This window comes from Juglans regia, chromosome 13, assembly GCF_001411555.2.
Source record: "Juglans regia cultivar Chandler chromosome 13, Walnut 2.0, whole genome shotgun sequence".
Classification (NCBI taxonomy): domain Eukaryota; kingdom Viridiplantae; phylum Streptophyta; class Magnoliopsida; order Fagales; family Juglandaceae; genus Juglans; species Juglans regia.
This window is the reverse complement of record NC_049913.1, coordinates 26,275,219-26,296,252: the sequence shown is the minus strand read 5'-3', so window position 1 is coordinate 26,296,252 and position 21,034 is coordinate 26,275,219. Positions and strand designations below refer to the sequence as shown.

The window sequence follows — 21,034 nt, the reverse complement described above, 5'->3', positions numbered from 1 at the left end:
AATATATTTAAATATTTTTAAAAAATAAAAAAATATATCTCAATACATTGAAAATTACTTTCTTAATCCCCTAAATAAAATATATATATATATTTAGCAAACGGTCAAGTTGAGCGGTACAATTAGAAGGCAAAGTAGTTTTTTTCGATCATGTTTTTTGTTTTAATTTGATTTTAAAGAAGGTAGGAAACGACATTGTCTTTCGAAGTCTTGTGGCGACCTGCTGAAGTGGTGAATCCAACTAATGTACTCTCTCTAGTGTCAGAGCCACATTTCGCAGACATCCTCAGAAGTCGACGTTGCTGGAGAATAAAAAATGAAGCTACAGCCAACTTGGCCGGGTAGATCCGATGGCTCTCGTTTCTCATCCCTTCCATTATCAAAAATCAACGGTTCAAAGAACAGAAACATATCAATTCCATCTTCGAGCCGGCAGATTCCGTTCTGCTCCAAACCGTTGGAGCAAGTGCACGATTTCTCTGCCCTACTGTACGACGTCGTAGCGAAGATCGCAGGCTCGTTCAGCCTCCAAAACCTGCGATCGGCGTCACTGGTGTGCAAGTCGTGGTGCGAGGCTCTCCAGCCTCTGAGGGAGGTTATGATGTTCTTCCGCTAGGGGAAGCGGTTCAAGCACGATCATGGTGGGGTTCGCCCAAATCTGCACAAGGCTCTCGACTCCTTCCTCAAAGGCGCGGCTCGTGTACCACAAAGCAGTGGCTCTTGGCGACCCAGCTGGACAATGCAATTTGGCTATTTCTTATTTGCAAGGTATTTGTAATAATCAATAACCATTTTTATTTGGGAGTTTCTGGATCTCTGACGTTGATAATTTAATACATTATCCTTCGTCTTTTTACAATCTCCTGCTTATGGAAATTATCACGTATGTAGCGGAATCTCCAAATACTAAGGAAGCTCTTGGCTATATAAAGCTTCCCTCGCTGACCATACCCGTGCTCAGTACCAATTTGCACTTTGTCTGCATCAGGGTCATGGGAGGGATCCCAATATACAAGAGGTCGTATGCAATTCTTTCCCTTGCTCATATTGTTCATCATTTGTAGCGAACTCTCATTTTGCTTGTCAAATTGGTGTAGCCCTCCGTGTTTACTAATACGAAATGTGATTGTTTGCTTATAGTGGTACACTTTATATTCCTTCGTTGGTGCTGCAAATGCAAGAGTTTAATTCTGATTATTATTATTTTTGTAATCCTAGAACAGGCTAGATGGTATCTAAAAGCCGCTGAAAGTGGGTACGTGCGTGCCATGTGCAACATCTCGTTGTGCTACTCATTCGGTGAAGGCTTAGTGCACAGTCACCGACATGCAAGGAAATGGATGAAGCGGGCAGCTGATTGCAGTCACACTAAGGCTCAATTAGAGCACGGATTGGCTCTCTTTTTTGTATGCAACATATCTTTACTACTAAGTTTCTCTTATGAAATTACTTATATATAAAATAAAATAAAATAAAATAAAATGGTTTCTTACATCAATGTTATCACAATGAAAGGTCGAATATAAAAGAGAGCAGAATGGACAAAATTGGGAGACCATAATATGTTTAAGCATGAAGCTTGGTTGTACAATTCACAAGTTCTAAACTTGGCTCAACACTCCCGCCATCCTTGCATTTATTTCTACATTTCCTCTTTTCCAGGCGACTCTAATTCTTAGAATATTTACCAGTTCTATGTGCAAGATTGGGAGAATCTAATGTAAACGGGCCCAAACCTTAGATGTAGAATCTACAACATCAACATTCATGTCATCCGCTGGTATTCATGCTTGCATTCTGAAACAGAGACTTCCCCCAGGTTAATATTAGGAGAGTCTAATGCAAACAAATTTAAAGAGCTACCTATTAAAAATAACAAATTTAAAGAGCTACAAATCCTACAAGATGTGATTCTTCACATTCACTGTCTTCTCAATTTCTCAGATAATAATTAGGAAAGACAGCAATTTGCCTCCTTTTTGTGACTCGCATTGTGATCAATAACCTTTAAAGACTTACAGTTTGATGATGCTCCAATTTTTCCAAAATGGCATTTGCTAGTGCAGGGGTTTTATTTTTCTTGTTTATCAAACAAATGGAAAATTTGTATTAATAGAATAATTTGTTCAACGTCTTGGAGGTTCTAATAGTAACAATTGGGCAGGAAGGGGAGATGATGAAAGCTGAAGTGTACTTGGAACTTGTCACCCATGCCGATGAAAGAGCAGCAGCTCCTGTCAAGAACGTAATTCTCCAACAACTGTCAGCAAATTCACCCGATCGTGTCATGTTTCTTGCTGACAATTAGCGTGCTTTGCTTTCATCTTGCTGAGCAATAAAGTTGTATCTGAAATGGTTTGTATAGTAGTTCTACATTCTCCGATCCTTTCCATTAGGGAACATTTTTCTGTTGTCCTCTTCTTTTTTTTAAGAGATGGTAGTTGTTCAAGGTACACGTCAAGAACATACATCCATTATTTCTCTCATCTCGAGTATCCTTTCCTGTTGTTTGTTTTTCATAGTGAAATTGTGAAAGTACAATTCTAATTAAGCATTTAGGCCTCGTTTGGTTATGCAGTTTAGATGAGATAAGATGAGATGCTTTGTTAAAAGTTGAATAAAATATTGTTATAATATTATTTTTATTTTGAGATTTAAAAAAGTTGAATTGCTTATTATATTTTGAGTGAGAGTTTGAGAAAGTTGTAATAATTATATAAGATGAGATAGTTTAGTTTTGTGTAACCAAACTAGCCTAGTTGTATTGTATTTGGAATTTCACAATTTGAGATTGCTAAATCGGGAGAGTGAGAAACTAACCAATTGTCTTGTTTGAGTTCTCACTAGCATCATTGTGGGACATGTTACCCGTTCTATCTTCTAAACATGGTTGGCAGGTGCATGGGATTGTTTTAGACGGTAATCTGATGTATCAGAGGAACTGTTGATAGTAATTAGTAATTGTTTGCAGTAAATAAAATTGTGCTAACGACCAGTGAATCGCCCCCTAAAGGTCAGCTCATCCACTAAAAGTAAAATTGAACTACTTCATTTCACTTGGCAATTCACCATCTAGTTTTTTTCACCTATGATCAGGATATGATGATTATGGAGATTCAGCAGGGCAAGAAATGATTTCCTCAAATGTGTTTTTTCTCTCTCAATTTCAAAGTTCAGCGCCAACTGTAATCGTTATATTATGAAAGATGATATTTGTCATCGTGAGTGTGCAAGCGTCGTACAACCGCTTTGAAAAAAGTAAATGAATATGAGACTCACATAAAAGGAAATTAATTTTTTAATAGTAAACTACACTCATTTTCAAAACGATTGCACGGCAATTGCGCACTCCACGACTGTATGTAGCATTACTCTTATATTATTGTACATAACTCGAATGAGAGAAAATTACTTGCTATATTGTCTCCAGTTTTTCATTCTCTTTTTCATCCTCATTTTTTGGCAGTGGAGCATAGAATTAACGTTGTTTCACATTTCTAGTAGTGTAGGATGGAATATCTGGGCTTTGTTTGTTTTCTCATCTCATCATTTAAAATTTTTCAAACTCCTAAATAAAAATATAAAGAATAATTTAATTTTTTTAAATTTTAAAATAAATTTATATTAAAAAATTATTTAACTTTTATGTTATCTATGTAACTAAATAAAGCTATGTGACTAATCCTTGTGGGATATCCCCGTCTGCGCACGCACAGTCAGTGTAAATGTCATAGCTGGATGTTTGAAGAGTGCATGTAATGATGCACTTAGGAAGATGTGTTTTAAGAAAACTGCTTTCATCCAACAAAGCAATCTCTCAAAAATAAACACGTAATTTTTTATTATTATTATATTATTTAAGAAAAAAAATATCAAACTCTAAATTTTTATTTTGAAAGTTGGGATTATACCAACTTAGGGGTGTAAACTCAAACCGAAAAATCAGAAAATCGGACCGAACCGGACCGGTTTTACCGGTTTTGAACCGGTCCAGTCCGGAACCAGTTTTTAAAACGTAAAAACCGGTCGGTTCCAGTCCTGTTCAGGTTCCGGAATTTTTTAGACTGAACCGGTTGATTAAAAAAAATAAAAAAAAATAATATTTTTATATATAAGTTTTATACAAAATATTTTTTATATATTAAATATTAATATATATAAGTTTTATATATAATGTATAATTATAAATTTTTATGTGAAATTTTATATATAACATATATATTCATATATGAAATAATTTCTTATTATAATTTATAAATTATTTAATAAAATGTTAATATTAAATCACTAAAAGTTTATAACTAATACTAATATATAACTTATAACTATACCAATAGTCTAATATTAATACTATTATATAGTCTAATATATTAATAAAAGTATAAAACAATTTTTTTTAAATCAATTTTTTTTTTTATAAACAAATTTTTAATGATAAATTGTGAAATTTAAATTTTAAAAAAACCGGAAAACCGGACCAGACCGGAAATCGGTAAAACCGGAAGTATCGGTTTATGAGGGTAACCGGTGCGTAATCGGTTTTGAAAAATATAAAACCGGTACATACCGGTTCGGTCCTAAATTTTATCCAAAACCGGACCGGACTGGACTGGTTACACGCCTATACCAACCAAACCAAAGGCCTTTGGCCTATTTATTTTATTTTAAATTTTTTATTTATAATTTAACATATTTTATCAAATCATATCAATTTATAAATTTAATTTTATAAAATATTTTTAGAAAATTTAACATTTTTCTAAAATTAATAGCCTACCGTACTCTTTTCTCTCTCATATTTTTTCTTCTGTGTCTTACCGTAACTAGAAAGTACAACTGTTACCGTTAGGGGTATAACCAATCCGATTCGATCCAGTTTTAAAGAGATTTTAGAACCGAACCGATATATACCGATTTTGAAAATTTAAGAACTGATACAGACTGATTTATCACCAAAATCAAAACTTTCAATTTTTCCGGTTTCGGTCTAGTCCGGCCCAATTTTCTAGTTTACCATTTACACATGTGACATTATATATGTTTAATATTATAATTTTTTTAATACTAAACTTGTGAGAATTTAGAATTTATTATTAACAAGTACTAATTCTTTAATGTTCAATTATAATAGTATAATATAAATAATATCTAACTTATTAGTGAGATTAATAAACTTGAATAATAAGATTAAAATAATATAATTAGCGTCTAATTATACTAGTATATTAATTTTATGTTATAAGATTAATAGATTTGAATAATAAATTAAAATTTCATGTTATATTAATTTAAAATGTAGCATAGAATATAATAATAATAATATAAAAATTATATATAATATAAAAAATTAAAAATATATATATACCAGTCTATTTCATTTTAAACTAATTTTCAAAATATAAAAATGGATACCGTACCGATTTAAGACTGATTTTCATTTTTAAAAATTGATATCCCACTAGACCGATTACAAACCGAACCGAGCCCACCGATTCAGTCCGGTCCAATCCAACCGATTATTTCTTAAACCCAAGCTACCGTACGTAGAAAGTTGAAATTCCACAGTTTGGACTGCAATCACGGGAGCGACGATTGCATCACCCACAGGGGATGCATGAGAAATGTTCATGACATGTCCCAACCTCACCTGTGGACTAGCATGCATGTGAAAGTGAAACAACCTTTTCAAGTCATTTCCTGGTCAAATATCACACCTTCAAAACAAATGGCCACGCCCACTAACACCAATCATTACCAACTCTCTACACAAACACCTAGAGATCAGATTATTTCGAAGTATTGCCCCTTGTTTGAGTGAGTAAAATACAACACGTCCCTTAATAAAAATGTCATCACTATGGATACTATCCATAACAAAGGCCAGACATGCCTCCATGCGACCTATATTATTTGAAAAACCGCGTCCAGATACACATTATTAGAAAGCAAAGTAACCTTATTTTTAATAGATTAACAGCACCAAAATGCTGCTTAACATTCCTTTCAAAGCTTAGCTATCAGTCCATTCTGGATAGGCTTTACTGCTATCACATTGTCCTTGACTTCCACATCACCAGCACTCGGAGGGACATCCACTGCTGGCGAGCAGTTAAAGAACCCATGCGGCTGCATTACAAACGACATGAAAGAATTGGATTTAGACAATCGATCCTGATAATAAGTGCAAACAACGTATGCATTCTCACACAAGGCCTGTTTCCGAGTAATAGTGTGATAATAAATGTTGGAAGCAAAATAGGCACGAGGAGTAATAGAGATAGAGAGATGTGGATAGGACGAGTAATACCATAAGCATAAAACCAATGCGTTCCACTGGCATAACAGGCCAGTCTTCCAACCGAGGAATGTGTGTGATTCCAAATACATACCTGCAATGATTTGACAATACAACCAAATTCAGCAAGTGAAAATTACATGCATACAAACAAGATTAGATCATTTTCCCAGGAAAGTTTAGATCCCTTCACTAGATTTTTGGTTCATACAAACAAAAGCCTTTATTTCACTGTGAGCTTAAGTTTGGGCTTGAACCACGTCCAAGACTACATGTTAAATTTAATATAATCACATTAAAAATCAATATAGAATTTACATCAGACGCAATATATGGATGTGGATTACATATACATAGCATATAGAGCACAATTCTGAAAATAAACATGCACACACAATCCCGAGTTTACTGTAATATCTCATTAGTAAAGCAAAGAGAATAAAACTAACCAAAGAACTATATCAGCTTCTTCCAGTGATCGATTTTGCTTAACCCAAGTAGCCAGTCCTTCCCCAACACGTGGATTTTGATTGGGAAACTCTCCTCCAGGATACATTTCCTCACGTGCATAAGGAGTCACCCAAAGATTATGCTTCAGGAATGCGGCTCTCCTAAGAAATTTTGCCTCAGAGCCAGCTAATGGTAAACAGTTCGAACCAGGTACAAGTTTGTACCCTGTCAGCTGTCCAGTCCGGTTAACATTTCTTGTGTTCCTGACCTACATTAAATACTCCAATGCATCATTAAAGCAATTAATCTACTGAATAAATGTTACATTGGCATGTCCTCCAACTTAAGCAACTCCCTGCTAAAGAAAAAGAATTGAAAAGCAAAATACCAAACAAATTATCAAATCTACCCCTTCAACAGTTACAAAATTATTGACACATGATTGCATACCAGTTAGGGATTTACTGACATATGTTTACAAATTATCAAAGCAATTGCAAGATATGTGCATGAAATCATGGAAACAACATAAAATTCAACATCTAGAAATTGGAACACCCCACCCACTGCGTCACACGAAAACGAGAAGAGTTATTTTGTCCTCTCTCTGTAGAGGCCCCCTCCAGTCTTAGTACATGCCTTGCTTTTTATTGGTGCTAATGGCTAACGAATTGGAAACTTTATACAAAAACATGTCCTCGTCTGAGAAGGAAAAAGGGGAACTGTCGGTGGATTCAACCATCACTGAGCCTACGATTGCACGTGGGGAGAAATGTTTAATTGTATCCCTTCTTACTGATCGATATTACAACCAAGAAGCCTTCAAGAATATGATGAAGAAAGTTTGGAAACCTGTTAGAAAACTCGCATTCAAGGAGTTGGGATCCAAATTAATGCTGGTTGAATTTGAAGATGATAGAGATAAACAGCGTGTCATCAAAGAAGGGCCATGCTCATTCAATAGGAACCTTGTATTGCTGAAATCAATGGAAGGTGAGTTACAAGTTACAGAGTTTCGTATTGAAGAAACCTCCTTTTGGTAAGACTATATGAAATGCCACTGCATGCCATGAATGAACGGGTGGGGAGATTGATTGAAAGTGTTATTGGAATTATGGAGGAAGTGGATGTAGAACAGGGTGATGTTGCCGGGGGGGAATATCTGTGGATCAGAGTGAAGATGGATATAACCCAACCTCTCATGCATGGTATAAAGATCAATCTGGGGATGTATGGTTCCTGTTGGATTAGATTTGTGTATGAACGTTTGCCTAACTTCTGCTATACATGTGGGAGGCTAGGCCATAACCACAAAGAATGTAACATGCAGCACACACAGCAGGACATACAACAGGATGATCACCTACCATTTGGTCCATGGTTACGTATAGGGATGCGATGGGGCAGGGAAGAGAACACAAGGTGCAGAAGGGTAATGTTGGCCAGAACTCCTCGCCGGTCCGATCGACAGAGTCAGATTGGAGGACTGTTGAATTCACGGCAGGAGTCGGGGAAGATTCAATGAGTAAATCTTTTATGCAGGATTCCCAGGACTTGATTTCTAGGGAGAATATTATGGATGGAAAGTTGACTAATGAGCAAGAGTAGAAGGAGATAACGGAAGAGCAGGTGATATCCAATAATCTCATGAATGATGCTAGCCACATTATTACGGTGATTGAAGAAAATGAGATGAGTATGGAAGGTGGAAATACGTTACATGGTGGAAATACGTTACATGCTAACATATTGAAGAAAGATCAGTTAAGAGTGCATGCAGAAAATGGAAATGCACGTAAACTCTTAAGGGTGAACATGCAGAGAGGTTTGATAGGGCTGTTGAGGAAGGCCCACTAGCCCAATTCATCAAGCCCACGAGGAACAAAAATGGGAGGAAATGGCAACGTTTGAAGGCAAATACACAAGACACAAATGATGTGATTCCAGTGCAGCAGAATTTGAAGGGGAAGAGAAAATTGTATTGCTCTGAGCCAACAGAGGGACAAAGAGGAAGGAAAACACAAAAAGTTGAATTAAAGGAATAAAAAAATTTACAATCACAAACGGTGTAGGCCGTTGATCAACCCCCGCAAGAGCCATGAAAACCATAAGTTGGAACTCCTGTGGGCTTGGGAACCCACAGGGAGTTCAAGCACTTAGTCAGGAAGGAAGTTTCCAGTGTTGTTTATTCAGGAAACAAAATTACCTGTGAAGCAAATGAAATTCAAAATGGGTCTTGAATGCTGTTTTGCAGTGGCTAGTGAAGGGAAAAGTGGTGGTCTTGCTCTATTGTGAAAGCAAGAAATCCAACTAAGTATTAAAAGCTTCTCTAAACACCATATAGATGATATGGTTTGTGATACTGACAGTGGCATGGAGTGGCATTTAACTGGTGTTTATAGGAATCATGAAACTGAGAGAAGATGAGAAACTTGGAACCTTATCAGATCACTTAAGGGAGAAGGGGATCAAGCATGGTTGGTTTTTGGAGACTTTAATGAGATACTGTGTAGACAGGAAAAACTGGGAGGAAGAGTAAGGCTGAGGGAATTCAAAAAGCTATTAGATGACTGCCTTCTTAGTGACCTTGGCTATGAGGGCCCTACCCTAAGTTCACATGGTGCAACAGGAGGGGAAGGCAGAATAGTATTAGTGAAAGGCTTGATAGATTTTTGGCAAATGAGAGTTGGTGTAATACATTTCCTTCTGCTCGAGTTTTACATGGAACGGTTGCTCATTTTGACCATTTACCAATTATTCTGTTTGAGAGAGATGAAATATTCAGAAGCAAGAAAAAATATTTCGGATTTGAAGCTATGTGGGTGGAAGATGAAGAGTGTGAAGGTGTGATTGCTAGATCATGGCAGGTGGGGCATGAAGGACTGTCTATGCACAATGTTGTTACTAGAATTGCAAGCTATAGCCAGAGATTGGAAGCATGGAATAAACAAAAATTTGGCTTGGTTCACAAAAAAATCAAGTAGGCTCAAGATCAAGTTCAACAAATTCAAACTAGTGATCCACTTTGTACTAGAAGGGAGGCTCATTAGACTGCTCGTGATAATCTCCAATGTTGGTTAGAAAGGGAAGAAATCCTTTGGAAACAAAAGTCTAAAGCACTTTGGCTAAAAACGGGTGATCGTAATACTAAATTTTTCCATCATAAAGCTTCCCAAAGGAGAAGTAAAAATTGGATTAAATGCTTGAAGGATGAGGATGGAATTTGGCAGTTTGAATAAGCAAGGGATCAAGTGATTTTAAATTACTTTCAGTCTTTGTTTACTGCTACTAATCAAACCTGTAACATGGATTTTCTAGAGGGTTTTTCTGGAAGAGTCACTGATGATATGAACAAGGAGCTGTTGAAGGAGTTCAAGAAAGAAGAAGTGAAAGCTGCACTTGACCAGATGCATCCTACTAAGGCCGCAGGACCTGATAGAATGGCACCTATTTTTTTCCAACAATACTGGCACATTGTTGGTGATGCTGTCACTAATGCTATGCTTCAGGCATTGCAAAGTATTACTCTTCCCTCTACTCTTAACTACACTTTTATTACGTTGATTCCAAAAAGAAGGAAGCCTGAGAAAATTACAGAGTTTAGGCCTATAAGCTTGTGTAATGTTATGACTTATGTATAAACCGATTTCTAAGGTGTTAGCTAATAAGCTCCAGCTTGTCCTTAATGAAATTATATCTAGATCCCAAAGTGCCTTTGTATCAAGGCGCCTCATTATTGATAATGTACTGGTAGCATATGAAATGATTCACTTCTTAAGGTAGGCAAGGATGGATACATGTCCATGAAGTTGGACATGAGCAAGGTTTATGACCGTGTTGAATGGGGCTACTTAGAGACTGTTATGGGCAAGATGGGATTTCAAGCTGAATGGATTGCACTTATGATGATGTGTATCAAGTCTGTCACATTTTCAGTATTGATAAATGGTGAGCCTAAAGATCCTATTATACCTTCAAGAGGTATCAGACAAGGGGACCCCTTGTCTCCTTACCTTTTCCTGTTGTGCAAAGAAGGTCTTATCACTTTACTTCACCAAGCTGAAAGAGAGACAATTATCTGCAATCCAAATATGCAAAGGAGCTCCTAAGATTTCACATCTTCTATTTGTTGATGATAGTATTATGTTCTGTAAGGCTATTATTGAAGAAAACACTCGGATTCAACAATTCCTGGACAGATATGAAGAGGCTTCAGGGCAGAAAGTTAATAGGGAGAAGACTGCAATAGTTTTTAGCAGGAATGTGGATGCTGTAAAGTAAGAGGAGATAATGTCATTCTGGGGGGTGCAGCAGTTGTTACAATATGAGAAGTATTTAGGCTTACCTCCCTTGGTTGGTAGATCAAAGAATAAAGCCTTCTCTGATATCAAGCATAGAGTGTGGAAGAAGTTGCAAAAATGGAAGGTGAAGATGTTATCCCTGGGTGGAAAAGAGGTTCTTATCAAGCTTGTAGCTCTCTCAATCCCTATTTATTCTCTGAGCTGTTTCAAACTCCCTGACAGCTTGTGTCATAAACTTAAAACAAATGATGGCAAGATTTTGGTAGGGTCAGAAAAAAAGAACAACATAAAATTCATTGGATTAGTTGGGCCAAAATGTGTGAGACCAAACAGGCTGGGGGAATGGGTTTTAAGGATCTTAGAACTTTCAATGATGCTCTCTTAGCTAAGCAGGGGTCGAGGATTATGCAAGAAACTTCTACTTTGCTCCACCAAGTTTTTAAAGCTAAGTAACTTTCCAAGAGTTCAGTTCTTGGATGCCAAGTTGGGCTATAATCCCTCCTTTGTGTGGAAATGAATATGGGAAGCACTTATCAAAAAAAAAAAAAAAAGGAATATGGGCAGTCAAAAAGTTTCTGGCACTGGGGTGTAGATGAAGGGTAGGTGAGGGTAAGTCCATTAATATATGGAGGGATCATTGGATTCCTGGTTATGTTAATCTAGCCAACAATGTGCGAGAAGAGGAAATTAGAGACAATAATAATGCAACTATGGACAGTCTAATTGATCATCATACCAAGTGGTGGAAGGTGGAGAAGGTGAGATCAGTGTTACCTACAGATGCTGCTAATGAGGTGCTGAAATTGATTCTCAGCCCCGGTACATCAATTGATAAGTTAATTTGGGCCCCTGAAAATAATGGACATTTTCAAGATGATATTGAACTTTTCTTTCTGATATCTTGGACCTGCTGGAACAGAAGAAACATAATGACTTTCGAGAACAAGTGCTTACATCCTGAACAAGTTGTTGGGCATGCTCTGGCAGTGCAGAAGGTGTTTAAATAATCCAAAGGGAAACCTTAAAGCAGTGAGACACTATTGCAGATGGGAACATCCATCTCCAGGGGTGTTTAAATTAAATGTTGATGGAGCCATGTTACCAACACATCACAGTGCAGGTATTGGAGCAATTCTTAGAGATTGTAAGGGTGAGGTACTTATGACAACTAGCAAGAGAGAGCAGAATGTTAGTGATGCAGCAAGAATTGAGATGCTGGCGATACTCAGGGGCCTTCAGCTTAGTTTTCACTTGGGAATCAACAACCTCATAATTGAATGTGACTCTCTGATCATGGTAAAGGAGCTGCAATAGCCTGAGACATCCATGTCTATGTTAGGCAATGTCATAAAGGATGCAAAGGAGTTGATGGCAAGATTCCGCAGCTGTGAAGTTCGACATGTAGGAAGGATGTGAAGTTCGACATGTAATGAAGCTGCGATAGGCTTGCAAGACTTGCTTGGAATGTCAATGACATTAGCTTGTGGTGGGGATCTTTCCCTGATGTAATTTCTCAAGTCCTTTGGACTGAGAGACAGTTGTAAGGTTGATGTCTGTTAATGAAGTTCATTTTCAATTAAAAAAAAAATTAAATTAAATAAAAAAGGGAACACCCAGTGACTGTTAATTTCTACAACAACTAAAGAGGATTAAGGATTATATGCAGGCTACACCGAGATTTCACACTAGTGACAATCAAAAACAACAATATTGACAAATAACATCCGTTGCATTTGAAATATCAAAGCAAATCCAAAACCAGCGAGGTTACAGACAAGTCAAGACAAATTTCAGCAAGGAGAAGCAATCTTACAATCCAGTGACGAGCAGATAAAGTATTACAATCTCGCATTGCTTGTAGTTCAGATCTCAGCAGTTCTTCTTCAGCATAGAACGCATTATTATGAACATTATTTTTTCCTGGCTCTTTGATTTTAACATTCACCTCAACAACCTAAAAGGAAAAGATTCAAAACTATTAATCATCATAGGGCCAAATCTGAAAATGATTTTTTGAAAGAGTACTTCTACTTATAAGCCGGTGTGGAGAACACGCTCTTTACACTATTGACATGGCAGGATTTAATTTGTAAGAGATTTGAATTTTAAATTTCTCTTGCAAATCAAGTTTTGTCATGTCGACAGCATGGAAGTTGTGCTTTACACACCAGCTTACAAATAGAATTTATCTTTTTGAAATGACCACACATATTATTAGTCCTTATAAGAGCAACAAAAATAAATAAATAGATATAACATAAAAGCACCCATACAGAGCATTTTGGGATGATCAAACAAAACATAGTTATGTAGGACCTTATCACCAAAAAGAAAAATCCTCACTTCTTTCATCTTTTGGCAACATATCAAAAGCTTATTTCAGTACATCTGTGAATTTACCAGAGTGATAAATTTAAATAGACTGAAAGCTCCAAAACCCTGATACAAGCAGGCTAAGCTCTCATGACCACAGCAATTCTGCGGACTTTACACAATATCACCATACCCTTCCCCAACTCTGAGAAGGGGCATATGTGATTTTGAAGGTTCTGAAACACATCAAGTCACCTCAAGACTAGGATATAAATTGTATTTCAAGCCATGTTTTTTTTTTCTTTTTTGATAAGCTCTCCAAGCCATGTTAACTGTAATGTCCCAGATTTAGTATGAGAGGGTGGTGACTGGAATGTCACAATGTTCAGAAGGGAGAAGTTCTTTTTAACAGTTCCAACGTTTAGGGATGGAGAATAGCCCAGATATGTCTTGGGCTTTCCTTGGGTCACTACATCAAGTGATTAGATTGAACCATAAAGCATCTAGAGAACATTAATGCTAAGGATAGGTTCTGCCACAACCCCATAATGCACTACCACATATGTGCAATACCCTAAAAGGACTAATCACATTTAAACTCCCCATAATCACTTATATAACCCAAATCAACCTAACCGGCACACATTTGGTGTTGGACTACACACCCACACAATGCTCTCACACCACATAATTTGAGATACCACGATTTCCCTAGCTTAGATATTTGATATCCTTCTCATAGGAACCCACGTTGAACAGTAACACCCTAAGTGCAGATTGGCACTGATACAAATTGTTACTACCAAGTGATGGATCATATCTAAATGATAACCTAAAAGTCATAGTCACAATAAGGCTTTCTGTAATTACTAGTATAGCCTAAGGGCTAGTTTGGCTAGTGGAGTATTCATTATTTTATTATTACTTTTCACTATTGTTCACTACTATTCACTATTCTATCATTATTTTTTAATTACTTTTTCACTACTATTTACAGAATATCTAAGATCACCGCACTACCCAAACGCATTACTGTTTTACTACTATTTACAAAATATTTGAGATCACCTCACTACCCAAACACAACCTAAGTCAATCTATTGTGCATCCAACATATGACTCAACATACGCTTGCATAATGAGGACACAATCTAATCTAGCAATATTAGGTTAGGTAGCAAGGTGAAACAACAATGATAATTTACATAATATTATTATTAAAAAACGAATCACAAACAAAACCCTGGACCTCAAATGATTCAAGACTACACTATCCATCAAAACACTACTCAAGTGGAGAGGACCTCATCATGAATGTTCAACTAAGAAGATATATATGCCACATCACAGTTACGAATATATCAAAATGTCACCCAAGTCCCAAGACGACCAGGCCTAGGAAGGAACTAATCATAAATGTTTTAATAACATGCAGAGAACAATCAAAACCTCAAAGAGTGTTCAACAAATAATCACAGGATGGTTAGCTATAAACTGCATGTTATATAACAAAATGATCAAGTATAACAGAATAAAACACCAAACATATACATAAACCTACCTGATTAAACCCTTCACCAGGCTTGCAATCCACTGCCATGTCCATACGAGCTACAAAAAAGTGTTGATGGACGGGAGCATATAAGCCAGGAGCAATAGTGGTACCATATTTTCGAGTTTCCCCTGGTTGCAGTGCTCCTAAGCTAAGAACTCCTGTGAGTTTAACCTCAGCTTCAATCTTTCCATCCTATAACAAAAGAAATGTAGACAGAACTAATCATGAGTTGCATGCTTCAAAAAAGCACAATCAAAACGTAAGACTAGCCAAAAAAAATGTGGCAGCACACTGTAGCAACAAACTCAATATCAACTTAGTAAGAACAAGGTGGACAACCAAATGCTGCCACCGTGAAGGTACTGAATCCCAATACAGCCCACAGTAGATTTTGTCACAATTTAAAGGAGTTACAGCTGTATTTTAACATGAAAATATCGTGATTCTGCCAATGAATGCAACACAATCAAATTTAATACACAACTTGATTAGGGAGAGTTGACTAACTTACTTGATAAAAATGCCAGAAGAATCCATACTCATAGTTAGCCACGGTACATATAAAAGAAACAGTCAGCCTTCTAGACCGCCGAACTTCTGCCAAACCTGATCTCCAATCTTGATGTTTCCACAAAATCCCATGATCCTCTTCGTGCAAGCAAACACAGTTCTCAATTGTTTCAACACCACCATTGAAATTTGTAAGGTGTGCATCAAAGTACTTGATATACCCTAAACAATCACAACCCTGTAATGCTAAAATTATGTCATACAGATTCACTTTTAAACCACATGAAACTGCAAGTTCTAAACAACCCTGCAAAGGAAAGGGCAGAAAATAAGCAGGCACAAGAAAACTATCCTGACCTTCTTAAGTGAATGTGCATTTTTTCCAAGCCCATCTTCCCCAGCATCAAATGCATTCTTCCTGTAATGTGGTTCATTCGGATCTCCATAAGGAACCACCATCTCAACAAAACTTAACCTGTGGGCCACAGGTCGTCGACCTCTACTACCATCAATATATGCAACAGAGTAAATTACCAAACCCTCCCTGGGAGTGAAACCAATACGAAAATTCCACTGCCAACCAGATAAGTAAAATGAAAACCAATACAAAGTATTGAATTTATGCTAATCAAGAACATAATTCAGTGAACAAGCACCTTCTGCCATTGAACAAAGTGCCCATTGACACGAAAACTTGGACCCTCAGGCTGAATGATTTGTAAAGGTTTAACATCACTCCGATCAACACCTCCTCGTGTTTCTCCAGGAGTGTAGTTTCTCAATGGGTCAGCAGGTGGCAAGGGAACAAGTTTACGGTCTTCAAACTCAATAACCACCATGTTTTGCATATCAACAAGTACATGGATTCCTTCAACCGGCCGAGCATAACCATTTTCCATGGGACAGTCGCTCTCAGTTCTACAGAAGATAAGCGGTTTAGCAAGCCTGCGACTAGGAGCATCAGCATCACTGTGATATCCAGCACACCTGTAAAAAGAGTTAGCACACCAACTAGTAAAGTGAGTGCAAAAAACTTATAGCTCATAAATTCATGCATTTAAAACATGTTCCCACATAAAATCCATGTAAAAGAACATAATCATGATAACTGACCATGCATCAACCATTACAAGATCCATATCCTCAATACCCCTTCTCTTCATCGCCTCCCTAAATAATGGAAAATCCTTCACAACAGCTTCACATTCAGCATATTCAACAGCATCCTGTAATGTTAGAATCAACTAAGAACCATCGATGTTGGATGAACACATAAAGAACTGATTAATATGGAATTAATTGATGATGCTTAATGGGGGAGGGGATAGAAAATTGAAGCATGAAATCTAAGAATCAATGAAAGAGAAACCTGATCATTTTTCATACATTATCTGTACACAAGATAAATCATAAGCAAGCAAAATCTATGAGAGGAAGATGAGGCGTTCGAGTAACTCCTAAGGGATAACATGTAATGGCATGAACTTTTTAACCTACTTCAAATCCTCTCTTGAAATCATGTTCTGTCCAAATACATAATAATTCATTTTTCAAGAAGGGAGTATAGAACATTTTCTTTGTAGTTTTACATGAGAAACCCGCTAATAATCCAACCAAATCAATGGTGTATTACAGCACATGGTATTTGATAACGAAAATATTAATCTCATACTCGAGAAAAATATTAATCTCAAATGAAATTTACATTAAGGTGATGGTCCAAATTTTCTTAGTGACCCAATAAAGATGACTGATCTTACTTAAAATTACCACTCAAATTCCAGTGGAGCCATTTAATGTACCATAGAAATGTATAGCAATTGATATTATTTTCAATTTGCATTTGAGACGAATACTAAATCTTAATAACCAACTAGAAATTATCAGCCAAACTTCGAGTGAAAAATACAGTAGCACATGATATACCATGGGAGGCTGAACATCCGGAACAACTTTGGACCAAATAACTTTTCCCCTATGATGACCACCTCGAGTTGCTGCATGGACTTCAGACAGTTGAACAATCCATATGCTTGTCTCATTCGACTTTTTGTTATACACAACTAGCCTGGCTCGCCTTGGGGGAAGCTTACTAGGAATTACAGGCCCACCTTTTGTTTTGGGAAGTAATGATGGCTGGAAAGGAGGAAAGAAATATGCATCTGCCAAGGCAACAACATTCTTATCTGGTTCCACCAAAGCTACTTCAAAAAAGCGCATGCCATCCCTAACCTAAAAGCAAGTAGTGAAATCACATACAAGCAAATACAAAGACATCAATAGTTATTAGAAAAACATGTAAAAATGAACTCCAGGGTTATTTGATGATCTCAAGCATAATTAGTATTAACAAAAATAAAAATTCTATTTACCTCAGGCGTTTCTCCAGCTGCCCTAACAGTTGCCACTGCCACAGATATTTCAGCAGTAGATAAAGGGTCCAAAGGGTGACTGGTTTGAGCCCTCACCATGATTGGGATTCCTATGCAAGCAAACAAATCAGATTCATAAGCAACGTGAGTGAAAGTAATACTCTCCAATCTTGCACTGCTCAAAGAAGAAAAGCCCTTTTGTAGGTGGCAATCAAGTTTGGAACTTTTTGAGATGCCACTTTCCTTGAGTCAACAATTAAAAGCAGAATAATTAAGCATCCGTAAAATGCTTGACAACTCAGGAATCTAAAATATTTTAAAAAAATAAAACGACATTCAGAACGACCTCAAAAGCATCAGATTTGACTCCTCAGGGATCAAGTCCTATTATTTTAGTGTTTGGTTGCCTAGAAAATTAAGGGAATAAAAATAAATTACAAAGTGTGAGTGTTAGAAGTGTAAATTATGGTACCCGAGAAGACAAAAAGTCCACTCATTTGACCCCACTTCGCTTGCATTAGTTGATCCTGGAATCCAAAAGAAGAATAACTACGTTAACACGCCCCCCCTCTTTCTAAAGAGTCCATATGTTTCTTCTTTCCACCATTTTCTAGGAAACCAAACAAATTTTAGAGAAAATCACTGTTCAAAACTAAGATCAAGCTATAAGGTCATCAAAACCTTATTCAAAAGTAAACAGAAGAATATATATTTTCTTTCTTGTCTAAACCTTTGGTGGAAGCAGCGTTTGTCGTGGGGGAGTCAGTGACGGTCTCAAAGGAATGGATCATGGTTGCCACGGCCGACCTCTTGCGGCTCGGATCCTCTGATGGGTCGGTCGCCGCGACGGCCCAATCGTCCGAGGGCTTTCGAACCAGAGCAGGAGGAGCTTGAGGTGGTAAAGACTTGGCAGTGTCATTGTGAACACAACAAGGCGTCGTTTTTTCCTGAGTTGTGGCCATTGTAAAGGGTTGGCGAGCTCACCGTATCCACCGTAGTAATTGTCACTGTAATACTCTACTGACATACAGCAATGTCTAGAGACAGACCCCGACGTTGTTCACTCGCTTCACTTTCTCACTCTGTCTCTCACTTTCTCGGAAATATCACAAGAAAAAGTAGAAAACGAACGAGAATGGAATCGAAATGCTGAACGTGTGTCTGCTTTTCTGGGTTTGCTGAGAAGATGCACAGATTGCAGTTGAGGTTGTATTTATACACAGAAAAGGCGAAACGGGGTTTGCGTGAGAGACGAAATTATATGGAAGGAAGAAGCAGCGGGTTTCACACTTTCACTTCTACTTTTGTTTTTTTGGTAGATGATATAGATATACATGAATTAATGAAGCTCTAAAACTGTATTACTTTATTTATTATAAAAAATAAAAACAATTTATTTTTTATTTTTATTTAATCTGGTTTTCATGTCAAATGCCAGACAAAAGTTTGAGGGTGATATGATCGGAGCAAGTATTTATCAGAGACGTCAAACAAGCGATCAAAAGGATTAGGATTTGCGGACCCATTCCCAAATTTATCTAACATTTATTGCATATCTACTCTTTTTTTTTTTTTTTTTCTTGTATTATATCAACATATAAAAATAGAAAACATTTGCTTACTACACTCCAATCCCGTTTGCATCTCGTCATGATGAGATGATATTATTCATCAATTTTTAAATTTCTTTTTTAAATAAAAATAGAAATGAAGTACAATATGGAATATTACTCATAAAATATATATATATATAGTTATTAAATGGAGCATATGCTTATATATATATAAAAAAAAAAACATTTGTAACGTTTTTTTATGTAACATAATTTATGTGACAAAGATTTGTGTCAATTTTTTGTGTGGAAGAAATGATAGATTTTGATATATATACATCAAATTCAAGATATTATGAGTAAAAACATTGATAAATAATAAATGGAATATACTTTCTTCTCATTTTAGTATTAAGTCTTTTAATAGTTTGATTTTCACAATATAGTACATGCTAAAAAACAATGGATAGAATTAAGAAAGGATTTTAAAAATACTGAGCATGCGCAGCAGAAAGTGTGTACAGCTCTCCTCGCATTATAAAGCATGGTTTTTATATATTTATTCTTTTTTAACACAGCATGATTATTTTACACTTTGATAATAATGATTTTCTTATTAATTAATTATAATGGTAGTGGTTTCCTAGTAATGGCGCACTCATGAAACGTGGCAGTGTAAGAACTTTCTTTTTTTTAAAAGATAGAGAGCAATTTAGATGAGGGTGATAAATCATAAAAGTGATATAGAAGAGTGTGGTAGTTAAGGTGATAATTAATATTTATTAATATAGAGTAATATTATATGCAATTTAAGTTGTATAAATTTAAAAGTAGTATGCAAAACTTACATATCTTGTAGAAATCATTTTCCTTTATAAGATATCTTCGTATGCGTCGTTTTATAAATTATAACATAAGTTTAACAAGCTAAATGTTTAATACACGACACTTTATTTATACCAGATAATTTTATTTGTAATATTTAAATTTTAAAATTTATTTTTTAAATTAAATTATAATACGTGGATAGTATATGTTATAAAGATTTTTAAATAAAATGATTGTATTTATAATAATTAATTTAGTAATTGATGTGATAAGTGCAGCATTGTAATATTTATATATAAACACCCCCTTGCATTCTCCTAGTGGGATGTTTAGCTTATAAAATAGCAGAAATTATAAAAAGATAAAAAAAAAAAAGGTGGACGATTGACGAACAGCAAAGCAATTCAATATCCATGATGCAAGAGTAAATGTCCGCCATTATTGAGAGAAAGTTATTGAGAAGTGAAGATAATGTTCGTCATTATGTGTCTTGAGATGTTCTAAAGCAGATACATTAGTTAGTTTATAGTCTAAATTTTTCTGTATTGATAAGTCACAATTATAATTTTAATTTATTGAATAAAATAAAGTTTATTTTCATAAAATTAAAAAAAAAAATTCAATATACATGATGCAAGAGTGAGTACAAAGAGAGCCCCCACCAGAGCTGTCTAGTGGCCAAAATGCAACCATGTAGATATTATGCGCCAAGGAGTCAATTATATATATATATATATATATATATATATATATATATATATATAATGAATAATATTGCTTTCAAAGCCCTACCCCACCTCCACCAACCTCCATAAAAAAGGGGTAGGAAGGAACTTCCTTTTCATGCCATGACGGGC

The 21,034-nt window shown here is 36.0% G+C and overlaps 2 protein-coding genes across 3 annotated transcripts; one reads left to right on the top strand and one right to left on the bottom strand.

Annotated features, from left to right (window-relative positions):
* Window positions 1-316: 316 nt before the first annotated feature.
* On the top strand, window positions 317-2,308 carry LOC108989717 (F-box protein At1g70590). The gene is given in 6 exon segments (XM_018963437.2): window positions 317-696; window positions 698-768; window positions 892-915; window positions 918-1,021; window positions 1,224-1,406; window positions 2,165-2,308. Coding segments are annotated over 6 exon segments (906 nt in total).
* A 3,402-nt stretch (window positions 2,309-5,710) lies between these two features.
* On the bottom strand, window positions 5,711-19,086 carry LOC108989738 (copper methylamine oxidase-like). 2 transcript variants are annotated; one of them, XM_018963458.2, is made up of 12 exons: window positions 18,527-19,086; window positions 17,797-17,906; window positions 17,351-17,656; window positions 16,538-16,650; window positions 16,081-16,411; window positions 15,782-15,997; window positions 15,426-15,662; window positions 14,921-15,106; window positions 12,860-13,000; window positions 6,745-7,013; window positions 6,308-6,389; window positions 5,711-6,126 (listed from the first exon to the last, which is right to left on the bottom strand). In XM_018963458.2, the coding sequence occupies exons 1-12, from the start codon at window positions 18,756-18,758 to the stop codon at window positions 6,004-6,006; spliced, it is 2,346 nt and encodes a 781-aa protein (XP_018819003.1). In that variant the 5' UTR covers window positions 18,759-19,086; the 3' UTR covers window positions 5,711-6,003. The 2 variants fall into 2 exon arrangements, with proteins under 2 accessions (XP_018819003.1, XP_018819004.1); XM_018963459.2 differs by lacking the exon at window positions 18,527-19,086 and adding an exon at window positions 18,143-18,234.
* Between the last annotated feature and the right edge of the window lie 1,948 nt (window positions 19,087-21,034).